At 39.1% G+C, this 18,510-nt stretch overlaps 2 gene segments (V, D, J or C); both read left to right on the top strand.

Moving 5' to 3' along the window:
* The window catches only part of LOC127665858 (Ig lambda-1 chain V region S43-like), a 440,110-nt gene that overhangs the window by 318,982 nt on the left and 102,618 nt on the right, over positions 1-18,510 (top strand).
* Positions 18,283-18,510, top strand: part of LOC127665864 (immunoglobulin lambda variable 9-49-like) — a 669-nt gene continuing 441 nt past the window's right edge. The window contains 1 exon segment of the V gene segment in view: positions 18,283-18,387. Coding sequence covers positions 18,351-18,387 — 37 coding nt within the window.

The following is an 18,510-nucleotide window of genomic DNA, read 5'->3' on the forward strand; positions in this document are numbered from 1 at the left end:
CTTTTTAGAACACAATGAAAATGAAGACACAACATACCCAAATCTATGGGACACAATGAAAGCAGTGCTAAGAGGAAAACTCATAGCCCTGAGTGCCTCCAAAAAGAAAATGGAGAGAGCATACATTACCAGCTTAATGACACACCTGAAAGCCCTGGAACAGAAAGAAGCTATTTCACCCACGAGGAGTAGAAGGCAGGAAATCATCAAACTCAGGGCCGAAATCAATCAAGTAGAAACAAAGAGAACCATACAAAGAATCAAGAAAACCAGGAGCTGGTTCTTTGAGAAAATCAACAAGATAGACAAACCCTTAGCCAGACTGACCAAAGGGCACAGAGAAAGTATCCAAATTAACACACTTAGAAATGAAAAGGGAGATATAACAACGGAAACTGAGGAAATCCAAAAAATCATCAGATCCTACTACAAGAGTCTGTACTCAACACAACTAGAGAATCTGGAGGAAATGGACAATATCCTTGGCAGATACCAAATACCAAAATTAAATCAGGACCAAATAGATCATCTAAACAGTCCCATAATGCCTAAAGAAATAGAAAAAGTCATAGAAAGTCTTTCAACCAAAAATAGCACAGGGCCAGATGGTTTCAGTGCAGAAATCTATCAGACCTTCAAAGAAGAGTTAACACCAATACTCTTCAAACTATTCCACAAAATAGAAACAGAAGGAACCCTACCCCATTCCTTCTACGAAGCCACAATTACGCTGATACCAAAACCACAAAAAGATCCAACAAAGAAAGAGAACTTCAGACCAATTTCCCTTATAAACATCGATGCAAAAATACTCAATAAAATTCTTGCCAACCGAATCCAAGAACACATCAAAACAATCATCCACCATGATCAAGTAGGCTTTATCCCAGGAATGCAGGATTGGTTCAATATACAGAAATCCATCGATGCAATCCACTACATAAACAAACTCAAAAAAAAAAAAAAAAAAAAACACATGGTCATTTCATTGGATGCTGAAAAAGCATTTGACAAAATTCAACATCCTTTCATGCTTAAAGTCTTGGAAAGAACAGGAATTCAAGGCCCATACCTAAACATAGTAAAAGCAATAGACAGCAAACCGGTAGCCAGCATCAAACTAAATGGAGAGAAACTTGAAGCAATCTCACTAAAATCAGGGACTAGACAGGGCTGCCCCCTTTCTCCTTATCTTTTCAATATTGTACTTGAGGTACTAGCTCGGGCAATTCGACAACATAAGGAGGTCAAAGGGATACAAATTGGAAAGGAAGAAGTCAAACTATCATTATTTGCAGATGACATGATAGTCTACCTAAGTGACCCAAAAAACTCCACTAGAGAACTCCTACAGCTGAGAAACAACTTCAGCAAAGTGGCAGGTTATAAAATCAACTCAAGCAAATCAGTGGCCTTCCTATACTCAAAGGATAAGCAGGCTGAGAAAGAAATTAGGGAAATGACCCCCTTCACAATAGCCACAAACAGTATAAAGTATCTTGGGGTGACTCTTACTAAACATGTGAAAGAACTGTATGACAAGAACTTCAAGACTCTGAAGAAGGAAATGGAAGAAGACCTCAAAAAATGGGAAAACCTCCCATGCTCATGGATCGGTAGAATCAATATAGTTAAAAGGGCCTTTTTGCCAAAAGCAATATACAGATTCAATGCAATACCCATCAAAATCCCAACTCAATTCTTCACAGAGTTAGAAAGAGCAATTATCAAATTCAGCTGGAACAACAAAAAACCCAGGATCGCTAAAACTATTCTCAGCAACAAAAGAAAATCTGGGGGAATCAGTATCCCTGACCTCAAGCAATACTACAGAGCAATAGTGTTAAAAACTGCATGGTATTGGTACAGTGACAGGCAGGAGGATCAATGGAACAGGATTGAAGATCCAGAAATGAACCCACACACGTATGGCCACTTGATCCTCAACAAAGAGGCTGAAAACATCCAATGGAAAAAAGATAGCCTTTTCAACAAATGGTGCTGGTTCAACTGGAGGTCAGCATGCAGAAGAATGTGAATTGATCCATCCTTGTCTCCTTGTACTAAGCTCAAATCCAAATGGATCAAGGACCTCCACATAAAGCCAGACACTCTGAAGCTAATAGAAAAGAAACTGGGGAAGACCCTTGAGGACATCGGTACAGGGAGAAAGTTTCTGAACAGAACACCAATAGCGTATGCTCTAAGAGCAAGAATTGACAAATGGGACCTCATAAGGTTACAGAGTTTCTGTAAGGCAAAGGACACCATCAAGAGGACAGATCGGCAACCAACAAATTGGGAAAAGATCTTCACCAATCCTACATCAGATAGAGGGCTAATATCCAATATATATAAAGAACTCAAGAAGTTAGACTCCAGAAAACCAAACAACCCTATTAAAAAATGGGGTACAGAGTTAAACAAAGAATTCTCACCTGAAGAACTTCGGATGGTGGAGAAGCATCTTAAAAAATGCTCAACTTCATTAGTCATTAGGGAAATGCAAATCAAAACAACCCTAAGATTTCATCTTACACCAGTCAGAATGGCTAAGATTAAAAATTCAGGAGACAGCAAGTGTTGGAGAGGGTGTGGAGAAAGAGGAACACTCCTCCACTGCTGGTGGGGTTGCAAATTGGTACAACCACTCTGGAAATCAGTCTGGCGGTTCCTCCGAAAACTGGGCACCTCACTTCTAGAAGATCCTGCTATACCACTCCTGGGCATATACCCAGAAGACTCCCCACCATGTAATAAGGATACATGTTCTACTATGTTCATAGCAGCCCTATTTGTAATTGCCAGATGCTGGAAAGAACCCAGGTATCCCTCAACAGAAGAGTGGATGCAAAAAATGTGGTATATCTACACAATGGAGTACTATTCAGCCATTAGAAACAATGAATTCATGAAATTCTTAGGCAAATGGATGGAGCTAGAGAATATCATACTAAGTGAGGTAACCCAGACTCAAAAGGTGAATCATGGTATGCACTCACTAATAAGTGGATATTAACCTAGAAAACTGGAATACCCAAAACATAATCCACACATCAAATGAGGTACAAGATGAAAGGAGGAGTGGCCCCTGGTTCTGGAAAGACTCAGTGAAACAGTATTCAGCAAAACCAGAACGGGGAAGTGGGAAGGGGTGGGTGGGAGGACAGGGGAAGAGAAGGGGGCTTGCGGGACTTTCGGGGAGTGGGGGTGGGGGCTAGAAAAGGGGAAATCATTTGAAATGTAAATAAATTATATCGAATAATAAAAAAAATTTACAAAAAAAAAAAAAACACCAAAGGTTCTAAACAAAGAAAGAATACTAAAGGCAGTAAGAGAAAAAGGCCAAGTAACATATAAAGGAAGACCTATCAGAATCACAGCAGACTTTTCACCTGAGACTATGAAGGCTAGAAGGTCCTGGGCAGATCTCATGCAGACTCTAAGAGAACACAAATGCCAACCAAAACTACTATATCCAGCAAAACTCTCAATCACCATAGATGGAGAAACTAAGATATTTCATGACAAAACCAAGTTTACCCAATATCTATCCACAAACCCGGCCCTAAAAAGGATAATAGGAGGACAACACCAATACAAGGAGGGAAACTTCACCCTGGAAAAAGCAAGATAGTAACCTTTCATCAAACCCAAAAGAAGTTAAGCAATCAAATTTTAAAAATAACGTCAAAAATGACAGGAAGTAACAATCACTATTCCTTAATATCTCTTAACATCAACGGACCTAATGCCCCAATAAAAAGACACAGACTAACTGAATGGATACGTAAACAGGACCCTACATTTTGCTGCTTACAGGAAACACACCTCAGGGTCAAAGACAAACACTACCTTAGAGTAAAAGGCTGGAAGACAATTTTACAAGCAAATGGTCTCAGGAAACAAGCTGGAGTAGCCATTTTAATATCAGATAAAATTAACTTTCAACCCAAAGTCATCAAAAGAGACTCTGAGGGACACTTCTTGCTGGTCAAAGGAAAAATACAAAAAGAAGAACTGTCAATCCTGAACATCTACGCCCCAAATGCAAGGGCACCCTCTTTCATAAAGAAACTTTATTAAAACTAAAAGCACACATTGCACCTAACACAATAATTGTGGGTGACTTCAACACTGCACTTTCCTCAATGGACCGATCAGGAAAACAGAAACTAAACAGGGACACAATGAAACTAATTGAAGCTTTGGACCAATTAGATTTAACAGATATATATAGAACATTCTATCCTAAAACAAAAGAATATACCTTTTTCTCAGCACTTCATGGTACCTTCTCCAAAATCGACCATATAATTGGTCACAAGACAGACCTCAACAAATATAAGAAGATAGAACTAATCCCATGCCTCTTATCTGATCACTCTGGAGTAAAAGTGGTCTTCAATAGCAACAGAAACAACAGAAAACCCACATACACGTGGAAACTGAACAATACTCTACTCAATGATTCCTTGGTCAAGGAAGAAATAAAGAAAGAAATTAAAGACTTTTTAGAACACAATGAAAATGAAAACACAACATACCCAAATCTATGGGACACAATGAAAGCAGTGCTAAGAGGAAAACTCATAGCCCTGAGTGCCTCCAAAAAGAAAATGGAGAGAGCATACATTACCAGCTTAATGACACACCTGAAAGCCCTAGAACAAAAAGAAGCTATTTCGCCCAGGAGGAGTAGAAGGCAGGAAATCATCAAACTCAGGGCCGAAATCAATCAAGTAGAAACAAAGAGAACCATACAAAAAATCAACAAAACCAGGAGCTGGTTCTTTGAGAAAATCAACAAGATAGATAAACCCTTAGCCAGAATGACCAAAGGGCACAGAGAAAGTATCCAAATTAACAAACTTAGAAATGAAAAGGGAGATATAACAACGGAAACTGAGGAAATCCAAAAAATCATCAGATCCTTCTACAAGAGCCTGTACTCAACACAACTGGAGAATCTGGAGGAAATGGACAATTTCCTTGACAGATACCAAATACCAAAATTAAATCAGGACCAACTAGACCATCTAAACAGTCCCATAATGCCTAAAGAAATAGAAGGAGTCATAGAAAGTCTTCCAACCAAAAAAAGCACAGGACCAGATGGCTTCAGTGCAGAATTCTACCAGACCTTCAAAGAAGAGTTAAAACCAATACTCTTCAAACTATTCCACAAAATAGAAACAGAAGGAACACTACCCAATTCCTTCTACGAAGCCACAATTACGCTGATACCAAAGCCACAAAAAGATCCAACAAAGAAAGAGAACTTCAGACTAATTTCCCTTATGAACATCGATGCAAAAATACTCAATAAAATTCTTGCCAACCGAATCCAAGAACACATCAAAACGATCATCCACCATGATCAAGTAGGCTTTATCCCGGGAATGCAGGGTTGGTTCAATATATGGAAATCCATCAATACAATCCACTACATAAACAAACTCAAAGAACAAAACCACATGGTCATTTCATTGGATGCTGAAAAAGCATTTGACAAAATTCAGCATCCCTTCATGCTTAAAGTCTTGGAGAGAACAGGAATTCAAGGCCCATACCTAAACATAGTAAAAGCAATATACAGCAAACCGGTAGCCAGCATCAAACTAAATGGAGAGAAACTTGAAGCAATCCCACTGAAATCAGGGACCAGACAAGGCTGCCCCCTTTCTCCTTATCTTTTCAATATTGTACTTGAGGTACTAGCTCGGGCAATTCGACAACATAAGGAGGTCAAGGGATACAAAATGGAAAGGAAGAAGTCAAACTATCATTATTTGCAGACGACATGATCGTCTACCTAAGTGACCCAAAGAACTCCACTAGAGAGCTCCTACAGCTGATAAACAACTTCAGCAAAGTGGCAGGTTATAAAATCAACTCAAGCAAATCAGTGGCCTTCCTATACTCAAAGGATAAGCAGGCTGAGAAAGAAATTAGGGAAATGACCCCCTTCACAATAGCCACAAACAGTATAAAGTATCTTGGGGTGACTCTTACCAAACATGTGAAAGATCTGAATGACAAGAACTTCAAGACTCTGAAGAAGGAAATGGAAGAAGACCTCAAAAAATGGGAAAACCTCCCATGCTCATGGATCGGTAGAATCAATATAGTTAAAATGGCCATTTTGCCTAAAGCACTATACAGATTCAATGCAATACCCATCAAAATCCCAACTCAATTCTTCACAGAGTTAGAAAGAGCAATTATCAAATTCATCTGGAACAACAAAAAACCCAGGATAGCTAAAACTATTCTCAGCAACAAAAGGAAATCTGGGGGAATCAGTATCCCTGACCTCAAGCAATACTACAGAGCAATAGTGTTAAAAACTGCATGGTATTGGTACAGTGACAGGCAGGAGGATCAATGGAACAGGATTGAAGATCCAGAAATGAACCCACACACCTATGGCCACTTGATCCTCGACAAAGAGGCTGAAAACATCCAATGGAAAAAAAGATAGCCTTTTCAACAAATGGTGCTGGTTCAACTGGAGGTCAGCATGCAGAAGAATGCGAATTGATCCATCCTTGTCTCCTTGTACTAAGCTCAAATCCAAATGGATCAAGGACCTCCACATAAAGCCTTACACTCTGAAGCTAATAGAAAAGAAATTGGGGAAGACCCTTGAGGACATCGGTACAGGGAGAAAGTTTCTGAACAGAACACCAATAGCGTATGCTCTAAGAGCAAGAATTGACAAATGGGACCTCATAAAATTACAAAGTTTCTGTAAGGCAAAGGACACCATCAAGAGGACAAATCGGCAACCAACAAATTGGGAAAAGATTTTCACCAATCCTACATCAGATAGAGGGCTAATATCCAATATATATAAAGAACTCAAAAAGTTAGACTCCAGAAAACCAAACAACCCTATTAAAAAATGGGGTACAGAGTTAAACAAAGAATTCTCACCTGAAGAACTTCGGATGGCGGAGAAACATCTTAAAAAATGCTCAACTTCATTAGTCATTAGGGAAATGCAAATCAAAACAACCCTAAGATTTCATCTTACACCAGTCAGAATGGCTAAGATTAAAAATTCAGGAGACAGCAGGTGTTGGAGAGGGTGTGGAGAAAGAGGAACACTCCTCCACTGCTGGTGGGGTTGCAAATTGGTACAACCACTCTGGAAATCAGTCTGGCGGTTCCTCCGAAAACTGGGCACCTCACTTCCAGAAGATCCTGCTATACCACTCCTGGGCATATACCCAGAAGACTCCCCACCATGTAATAAGGATACATGTTCTACTATGTTCATAGCAGCCCTATTTGTAATTGCCAGATGCTGGAAAGAACCCAGGTATCCCTCAACAGAAGAGTGGATGCAAAAAATGTGGTATATCTACACAATGGAGTACTATTCAGCCATTAGAAACAATGAATTCATGAAATTCTTAGGCAAATGCATGGAGCTAGAGAATATCATACTAAGTGAGGTAACTCAGACTCAAAAGGTGAATCATGGTATGCACTCACTAATAAGTGGATATTAACCTAGAAAACTGGAATACCCAAAACATAATCCACACATCAAATGAGGTACAAGAAGAAAGGAGGAGTGGCCCCTGGTTCTGGAAAGACTCAGTGAAACAGTATTCAGCAAAACCAGAACGGGGAAGTGGGAAGGGGTGGGTGGGAGGACAGGGGAAGAGAAGGGGGGTTGTGGGACTTTCGGGGAGTGGGGGGGCTTGAAAAGGGGAAATCATTTGAAATGTAAATAAATTATATCGAATAAAAAAAAACTGCATGGTATTTGTACAGTGACAGACAGGAGGATCAATGGAACAGGATTGAAGATCCAGAAATGAACCAACACACCTATGGCCACTTGATCCTCGACAAAGAGGCTGAAAACATCCAATGGAAAAAAGATAGCCTTTTCAACAAATGGTGCTGGTTCAACTGGAGGTCAGCATGCAGAAGAATGTGAATTGATCCATCCTTGTCTCCTTGTACTAAGCTCAAATCCAAATGGATCAAGGACCTCCACATAAAGCCAGACACTCTGAAGCTAATAGAAAAGAAACTGGGGAAGACCCTTGAGGACATCGGTACAGGGAGAAAGTTTCTGAACAGAACACCAATAGCGTATGCTCTAAGAGCAAGAATTGACAAATGGGACCTCATAAAATTACAAAGTTTCTGTAAGGCAAAGGACACCATCAAGAGGACAAATCGGCAACCAACAAATTGGGAAAAGATCTTCACCAATCCTACATCAGATAGAGGGCTAATATCCAATATATATAAAGAACTCAAGAAGTTAGACTCCAGAAAACCAAACAACCCTATTAAAAATGGGGTACAGAGTTAAACAAAGAATTCTCACCTGAAGAACTTCGGATGGCGGAGAAGCATCTTAAAAAATGCTCAACTTCATTAGTCATTAGGGAAATGCAAATCAAAACAACCCTAAGATTTCATCTTACACCAGTCAGAATGGCTAAGATTAAAAATTCAGGAGACAGCAGGTGTTGGAGAGGGTGTGGAGAAAGAGGAACACTCCTCCACTGCTGGTGGGGTTGCAAATTGGTACAACCACTCTGGAAATCAGTCTGGCGGTTCCTCCGAAAACTGGGCACCTCACTTCCAGAAGATCCTGCTATACCACTCCTGGGCATATACCCAGAGGATTCCCCACCATGTAATTAGGATACATGCTCTACTATGTTCATAGCAGCCCTATTTATAATTGCCAGATGCTGGAAAGAACCCAGGTATCCCTCAACAGAAGAGTGGATGCAAAAAATGTGGTATATCTACACAATGGAGTACTATTCAGCCATTAGAAACAACGAATTCATGAAATTCTTAGGCAAATGGATGGAGCTAGAGAATATCATACTCAGTGAGGTAACCGAGACTCAAAAGGTGAATCATGGTATGCACTCACTAATAAGTGGATATTAACCTAGAAAACTGGAATACCCAAAACATAATCCACACATCAAATGAGGTACAAGAAGAAAGGAGGAGTGGCCCCTGGTTCTGGAAAGACTCAGTGAAACAGTATTCAGCAAAACCAGAACGGGGAAGTGGGAAGGGGTGGATGGGAAGACAGGGGAAGAGAAGGGGGCTTACGGGACTTTCGGGGAGTGGGGGGGCTAGAAAAGGGGAAATCATTTGAAATGTAAATAAATTATATCGAATAAAAAAAATTAAAAATAAAAAAAATAAAATAAAAAAATTACTAAGCAATAAAATAAATAAATAAATAAATAAATAAATAAATAAATAAATAAATAAATAAATAAATAAAACGTAAAACCAGGACCTTAAGCAGAAGATTGAGAAACTTATAGAGCAGGATAAGCAACAAAAGGAGAGCTATGAAACATTAACACAGATGTTAAGAGAGGAACTTCAAATATTAGTTAGGGAATATATTCAAGTAGAGACAGATTAAGTTTTAAAAGGGCAATAAATGGTTATTAAATAACAAACATAAGTTTATCTGGTTATCCAACAAAGACCAACAGATGTTCATCATCCACAGAATTTTCAGGAATCCAGATGGAGATTCATAGATGTTTTAGAACTGAGAAAAATGTTTAAAAGTGTCACTAATTTTGTAATACATTCACCATTTGTAAAACAAATCCTTGTACAGAGTGGTTCTGGTGCTTTGATCAGGATTCTACATGTAAATGCTGAAGGTCCTGTTCCTCAATTGGTTCTTGATCAGTCAATAAAGATGGTTGGCCAGAAGAGGCAGGACTTCCAGGTTCCCACAGAGAGGCCAAGGGAAGCAGGAGGGTAGAAAGACTCAGCATGATTAGAGGGAGAGAGAAAGCCACCAGTCATGTGAAATCTTGGTGGAGTGACTTCCAAGACTGTTCCTGGGGGCAAGTAGGTTGAGACCAGATTTGGGGTGCTGATCAAGGAGAAGGTAATTGGGCAACTAATATACATGCTTGATCTTTCATATTGTTGGGCTTTTTTGCAAATAAATCTAGGCATATAGTATCATTTTATATTTATGAACTTGATGCAAAGTATACACTATAAGACATCACTTGGGCCTGGAGATAGAAGTAGCATGTGCAAAATAAAGTTATGTATATAGGGGACTGGGATGGTTTACAGAATGTCTCCTTTTACTAGCCTGTTATGTGGGAGTAGAATGCCTAGATGAAGAGATTGGGAGTGACATGGGCATGCCCTATATTTTTTAAAAAGGGAAAGGCATATCATTAAAATAGTACAGATTGTATGAAACACAATCATATTTGTTCATACTCAGTTGGAAACTTGGATATGTGACCCAGGCTAGATATGAATGACTGAGAAGATCATTTATAGGGGAGGTCATGTATTTTCACTGTACAGACCCTAGGAAAAAAGATGTGTGGGACCTGTTTGAATGGAGAGTTTGGATGCAAAAAGAATGAGTATGTGGGTCTCTGCCAAGAAGTACAGGCCATGTTGGAATCCTATGGGAAGACTGAGACTTATTTCATTCAACTGCTTTTGTTTTGTAGTCTTCATTCTGACAATTTTTCACTTCATTTTTGAGTTTTTTTAAACCTATTTCTTACTATTTTGAAATCATTGTATTATATTCCTCTTAAGTTGCTTTTCTCAGTGACCATTACTACAAGCAAGTTTTCTAAGACCCATGTTGTATTCACTATCTATTTTGTTGGTATTTTTCACCTAGGTTTTCTAATTAAAATTATTGGTATTGTTTTTATATGAATATCTTGTTCCTTTTTACTGAGTCTTTTTTTAAAATTTCTTCTGAATGGGGTTTAGTCTTGAATATGGTTAAATATGGTTAAGTATTAGAGAAATTTTATGAATAGCAAAATGAATAGCCTAAGTGTTACTAGATGAAGTTTCTAAGCTCAGGTGAAGAAATTCTGCAAAGTTAAAAGAATTTCCCAGCCAAGATGCATGAGTTTGATGGAGGTATGCCGCACTTGATCTCAGGCAGTAGGGAGTGGGAGAAGTAATTTTATGTAGGGTTCTTTACTAGAAGAGGAATGATTCTTTATCTTCCAGCCAAGCTCCTGTATCTAGAAGCTTATAGAGCACTAGTAAGAACTTAATATTATTCTGCTAAATAGATACCTCATCAAATTGACTTATACTAATTTACTGTTACACCTACAAATTAGTGCATTGCTCAGTTTTCACTAAAGAATCTCTTTTTTGCAGTAGATTACAATTAACACAGAGGTGGTCAATATACAGATAATAAACGATACCGTAGTGCTCAGTCCTAAATAAATTGCTAGCAGCCAAACTCAGGTCTTCTTTAATAGCAGCAAGTATCTACTAACCCCCAAAAAATTTTCCAAGAGCCAAGATTGTGCATTATTGTTGAAGCTTTTTATTTGTGTTGTTGCTTGTATATAGTGCCTTAATTTGTAGCCCCAACTACCCTAGAGCTCTCTAATTAGACAAAAACTCTACTCATTATTTCTCAACAACTGGAAATAAAGGCATGCATCACCACGCCTACCCTAACATTGTTTTGTTTTCTGGTTTGGGGGAGTTGTTTGATTGGTTTTTTTAGAATAAAAATGTGATTATTTTCCTTTAACATAACCATAAAAATATATTTTGTAGAAAACTTCAAGGAGTTTCTAAATTTTCATCATTTTCTTTCCTATCGCCAGCTTTAAAATTGTTTTTATTAAGTGTTTGAAAGTTTTATATATTTTTACTAAATCCATTTCCTCACACAACCCTCTTTGTTCTGTTTTTGAGTTCAATTTATGTTGGAAAACTAATGTTATGTGGGGACACTTATGGAGTGTAATCAATTATCTAGTTCAGATATAGTAATACTCTACTGAAGCAAACTAATTTTCTCACTCCCATCAGCCACCAATTACCAATAGCCATTTGTTAGGGTTATGATTTGGTGGTCACCTCTCAGAATCCATGGTGGGATTTTGGCCTGATCTGAGTTTGTAAATGAATTGTGGCTGCTTCCAAAATTTTCATAGGTTCATATATACTCTGTTGTATCTGGAAAACACTTTTTTGTGGCATCATCTACCAACCTTGGATTTTACAATTGTCATCCCCTCTTCATAGAAGATCCCTGAACCTCAAGGCAAGTGGTTTTATATAGATATCCTATCAGGACTGAGCACTATAACTTATCTTTTTGATGGTGTTAAAGGATGTTTTCAATCCTGTTGAGCAGTCAAAGAGTGGTGATCACTTCTATAAGATTCATATTGTTATTGGACCAGTGGGCATACTTTACCAAGCAGGACATTGCTGAAGATTGATGACTTTATATTAAGATGAAACTGGAGATTTCTTTATTTCTATAGTAGTACTCACTGCAAGCTCTAGAACTATGAAACCCAACTAACAGATATGAAGATCCCTATTAAATGCAAAGTAAATTTCTAAATATGGTATATTGGTGGTTAACTTGATTGAATTCTCTATTAATAGGAAGTTATCATCAAAGATATTTTGGATAGGCTAGGTAATCTTGATTGCAAGTATTTAGACAATCCTGGAGTTTTAGAAGAAAAAGGAAACTGGAATTTCTGAATTTAGCTGACATTACTTGTCAGTCACAAAATTATCAGTAATTATAAAAAGGTATTTGGCAAGTGTCGATTTTAACTAAATATATGGAGAAAAATGAGAGGAAAAGCTTCAAACTATAAAGAGGGAAATGATTGTATAAAATGTAAAACAATCATCAATGATTAACAGCAATGGCAGCAATATCAGAATGCAAAGAATATTAATTCTTAAAAATAGATGCTGCCAGTGTTTAGTCAGACTCTCTCCTGTAGGAAATTCAGTGAAGGATAGGAACACAGCTTAAGGATGGGAAGGGAGTCTTTACTTCTCAGTCCTATGCTGGCCTTTTCAATTGTGTCTGCCTTCTTCGCATGAAAGAAGATGAATGTTGACTTCAGTGTACCATCACCTCTTCACAGTGGAGATAAAAGAATGAGACATATAGGGAAAGTATTACATGAAAGAAGATATACTCCTATATACATACAGGATCAAGGTAGAACTGATTAGTTATGCAAAAGGCAATACAGCAAATCACTCTTGAACATGTTCCAACTTTCAATATCAGATCAGCAAATGTGTCATTTTATGCACAAGTATGTGGGCCTGTGTACTGGAGGCCTTCCATGGAGATGCTAGAGTTCTGGCAAAGGGGAGAGAATGCAATCAGTAAGGGGAAGTCCATTCTACTGCTTTCCACTGCTGCTGTTGGCTCCAACTCTCTCTCTCTCTCTCTGCTGTACTGTCTCAGTTACTCCATGTCACTCTGGGCTGGCCTGAGGAGAGGCCAACTAGCCAGTGAAGAGTATGGGGAGGGTGGGGTTCAGGTGGCGTTTCTGGAGAGCAGACCTCTTCCCAAGTGTTATATTTCTTATGACAAAAGCTCTTGGATGATGGAGTAGTCCTCACACACCTTTAATCTTCTGGATAGGATTCTTATATACAGTTTTGGGGTGGGTCAGGGTTTGACAGCAGGTACTTCTCATTGGCTTGGTCTGAGAGCTTGGGGAGACCTTATTTGAATCTGGGAAGCCTTGGTGCTGCTCTTACATGACTGATGGCCACACACCTCTCTGCAGGGCACTGTGAGAAGCTATAGCTGTGACAGGAGCCAGGGACCCAAGGGGTGTGGTCAAGTACCTGCAGGCTATGGTCATCTGCTGGGTCTCTGGGGTTTTAAACCTGAGCACAACCAAGGACCAGGCTGCCTATGACAGTTCACCAGCCTCACAAGTATATATTGTGCATGTAGCAATGTAGAAGGTAAAATAGATGATGAGACCCATCATCTGGTCACACAACATTTTGTAAGAGTGTGAAGCCTGTCAATAAGTGATCTAGCAGGTATATCTATATATTGGTATAGTTGAAATAGTAAATCACAGAAATAGTGGATACATAGCTATTCTGGCATCAAAGAGAGGTTCATCTCAAAGTTCATGCCAGAGCTCACCACTTTGAGAAGAGCTTTCTATAGAGTAATGGCTTGACAGAACCTGAATAGCACCCACCTTCACACACCAGTATCCATCACCCACCATTTGGGATTGAGTTGACACTACATTCTTTGGCCTTGTACAGTGACTCATTTTAAATTAACGTAGTTACAGAACACACATGTCCAGGAGGCACAGTTAAAATTGGAAGTGGATGTGATCTATTCTATCGTACCAAGTGTCTCAATGCTGTAGTTGTTTTTTCCGTATTTATTTTATTTACAGTAGATTGTTTTACTGTTATGATGTTACTGTATGTGTATTGGATAAACAGTAAAATGTCATGATCAATAGGAATTGTAGTATGAAAAATAAAGTAATTAACATAATGATTGTCTATGTAATGAAAGAAAGTTTATTTTAGAGAATTATAAAGGACCAATGAATCAAAGCTCTAATTTTTAGATAAAGGAACTACTCAAAATCCTATGTTGACTTTTCCTGTTTTTTCCAAAGTTTTATCTCCTACCATTATAGCTGTGTGTAAAATTAACTCCAAAAAAAGGTTTGATCATTTTTTTTATTCGATATAATTTATTTACATTTCAAATGATTTCCCCTTTTCTAGTCCCCCCACTCCCCGAAAGTCCCGCAAGCCCCCTTCTCTTCCCCTGTCCTCCCACCCACCCCTTCCACTTCCCCGTTCTGGTTTTGCTGAATACTGTTTCACTGAGTCTTTCCAGAACCAGGGGCCACTCCTCCTTTCTTTGTGCCTCATTTGATGTGTGGATTATGTTTTGGGTATTCCAGTTTTCTAGGTTAATATCCACTTATTAGTGAGTGCTTACCATGATTCACCTTTTGAGTCTGGGTTACCTCACTTAGTATGATATTCTCTAGCTCCATCCATTTGCCTAAGAATTTCATGAATTCTTTGTTTCTAATGGCTGAATAGTACTCCATTGTGTAGATATACCACATTTTTTGCATCCACTCTTCTGTTGAGGGATACCTGGGTTCTTTCCAGCATCTGGCAATCATAAATAGGGCTGCTATGAACATAGTAGAACATGTATCCTTATTACATGGTGGGGAGTCTTCTGGGTATATGCCCAGGAGTGGTATAGCAGGATCTTCTGGAAGTGAGGTGCCCAGTTTTCGGAGGAACCGCCAGACTGCTTTCCAGAGTGGTTGTACCAATTTGCAACCCCACCAGCAGTGGAGGAGTGTTCCTCTTTCTCCGCACCCTCTCCAACACCTGCTGTCTCCTGAATTTTTAATCTTAGCCATTCTGACTGGTGTAAGATGAAATCTTAGGGTTGTTTTGATTTGCATTTCCCTAATGACTAATGATGTTGAGCATTTTTTTAAGATGCTTCTCCGCCATCCGAAGTTCTTCAGGTGAGAATTCTTTGTTTAACTCTGTACCCCATTTTTTTAATAGGGTTGTTTGGTTTTCTGGAGTCTAACTTCTTGAGTTCTTTATATATATTGGATATTAGCCCTCTATCTGATGTAGGATTGGTAAAGATCTTTTCCCAATTTGTTGGTTGCCGATTTGTCCTCTTGATGGTGTCCTTTGCCTTACAGAAACTTTGTAATTTTATGAGGTCCCATTTGTCAATTCTTGCTCTTAGAGCATACGCTATTGGTGTTCTGTTCAGAAACTTTCTCCCTGTACCGATGTCCTCAAGGGTCTTCCCCAGTTTCTTTTCTATTAGCTTCAGAGTGTCTGGCTTTATGTGGAGGTCCTTGATCCATTTGGATTTGAGCTTAGTACAAGGAGACAAGGATGGATCAATTCGCATTCTTCTGCATGCTGACCTCCAGTTGAACCAGCACCATTTGTTGAAAAGGCTATCTTTTTTCCATTGGATGTTTTCAGCCTCTTTGTCGAGGATCAAGTGGCCATAGGTGTGTGGGTTCATTTCTGGATCTTCAATCCTGTTCCATTGATCCTCCTGCCTGTCACTGTACCAATACCATGCAGTTTTTAACACTATTGCTCTGTAGTATTGCTTGAGGTCAGGGATACTGATTCCCCCAGATTTTCTTTTGTTGCTGAGAATAGTTTTAGCTATCCTGGGTTTTTTGTTGTTCCAGATGAATTTGATAATTGCTCTTTCTAACTCTGTGAAGAATTGAGTTGGGATTTTGATGGGTATTGCATTGAATCTGTATAGTGCTTTAGGCAAAATGGCCATTTTAACAATATTGATTCTACCGATCCATGAGCATGGGAGGTTTTCCCATTTTTTGAGGTCTTCTTCCATTTCCTTCTTCAGAGTCTTGAAGTTCTTGTCATACAGATCTTTCACATGTTTGGTAAGAGTCACCCCAAGATACTTTATACTGTTTGTGGCTATTGTGAAGGGGGTCATTTCCCTAATTTCTTTCTCAGCCTGCTTATCCTTTGAGTATAGGAAGGCCACTGATTTGCTTGAGTTGATTTTATAACCTGCCACTTTGCTGAAGTTGTTTATCAGCTGTAGGAGCTCTCTAGTGGAGTTCTTTGGGTCACTTAGGTAGACGTTGATCATTTTTCTAATAGATAAAGTAGTCTGCATCTTTCTGGAAAGCTGTCCTGTGTCCAACAGCAACACTCAATAAGCAATGTTTATTTATTGTAGACTGAGAATATCTTTTGAACAATAAAATATCCATGACAATTGTATGGGGCCCCCTCCTCATGTTTTTTTCTCCAGGACAAGGTTTGGCACACCAGACTGAGCTGGGTATTTCCATATTGATAATTCCAGGATTTTTGGCAGGCTTGTTAGAATTTGCTGTGTCAAGTGCTATAGACAACTCCCAACCCTACAGAGGGAAGCCAGACCACAAAAGCATTTTTCAGATTTCCTAAAACAACAGAAATAGAGGTTGAGTTTTCTTTTTTTAATTAATTTTTTATTCGATATATTTTTATGTACATTTCAAATGATTTCCCCTTTTCTAGACCCCCACTCCCTGAAAGTCCCTTCAGCCCCCTTCCCTCCCCCTGTTTTCCCACCCACCACTTCCCACTTCCCTTTCTGGTTTTGCCCTATACTGCTTCACTGAGTCTTTCCAGAACAAGGGGCCACTCCTCCGTTCTTCTCGTACCTCATTTGATGTGTGGATTATATTTTTGGTATTCCAGTTTTCTAGGTTAATATCCACTTATTAGTGAGTGCATACCATGATTCATCTTTTGAATCTGGGTTACCTCGCTTAGTATGATGTTCTCTAGCTCCATCCATTTGCCTAAGAATTTCATGAATTCATTGTTTCTAATGGCTGAATAGTACTCCATTGTGTAGATATACCACATTTTTTGCATCCACTCTTCTGTTGAGGGATACCTGGGTTCTTTCCAGCTTCTGGCAATTATAAATAGGGCTGCTATGAACATAGTGGAACATGTATCCTTATTACATGCTGGGGAATCTTTTGGGTATATGCCCAGGAATGGTATAGCAGGATCTTCTGGAAGTGAGGTGCCCAATTTTCGGAGAAACCGCCAGACTGATTTCCAGAGTGGTTGTACCAATTTGCAACCCCACCAGCAGTGGAGGAGTGTTCCTCTTTCTCCACATCCTCGCCAACATCTTCTGTCTCCTGAATTTTTAATCTTAGCCATTCTGACTGGTGTAAGGTGAAATCTCAGGGTTGTTTTGATTTGCATTTTCCTAATGGCTAATGAAGTTGAGCATTTTTTAAGATGCTTCTCCACCATCCAAAGTTCTTCAGGTGAAAATTCTTTGTTTAACTCTGTACTCCATTTTTTAAAAGGGTTATTTGGTTTTCTGGAGTCTAACTTCTTGAGTTCTTTATATATATTGGATATTAGCCCTCTATCTGATGTAGGATTGGTGAATATCTTTTCCCAATTTGTTGGTTGCCAGTCTGCCCTTTTGATGGTGTCCTTTGCCTTACAGAAACTTTGTAATTTTATGAGGTCCCATTTGTCAATTCTTGATCTTAGAGCATAAGCTATTGGTGTTCTGTTAGGAACATTCCCCCTGTACCGATGTCCTCAAGGGTCTTCCCCAGTTTCTTTTCTATTAGCTTCAGAGTGTCTGGCTTTATGTGGAGGTCCTTGATCCATTTGGAGTTGAGCTTTCAAGACACAGCCCCTTAGTCCACCAGTAGTTTGTCGAATAGACTTTGAATGTGGCTTTTGAGTCTTGAAGGTAAAGGGTATATCTGGCCACAAGGGGGAGGCAGACTGAAAACAACTGTAATTGAGTTGTCATAGTGACCCCTGAACTTTAATAAGGCACTGGTGTGAGAAATGAGCATATTTGCATGGTAAATTAGGTCCTGGCTGAACAGAAGCTAAGGGGATAAGAGGCTTGTGATCTCAAGATCAGTGAGATCTAAAGGACAGCAGCAATTATCTCCACCATGGCCTGGGTTCTTATCATCCTCACTCTCTTCAAAGGTCAGGCATAGGGAAATGTCAGGATCTCCAGAATGACCACTACCACTATCCCCAACCTCCTTCATCCCATCTTTGCCTCTACCAATTGCTTTTTCTTCATTACCTGATTTTTTACTCATATCC

The sequence above is a fragment of the Apodemus sylvaticus genome, chromosome 15 (genome assembly GCF_947179515.1).
Source record: "Apodemus sylvaticus chromosome 15, mApoSyl1.1, whole genome shotgun sequence".
Classification (NCBI taxonomy): domain Eukaryota; kingdom Metazoa; phylum Chordata; class Mammalia; order Rodentia; family Muridae; genus Apodemus; species Apodemus sylvaticus.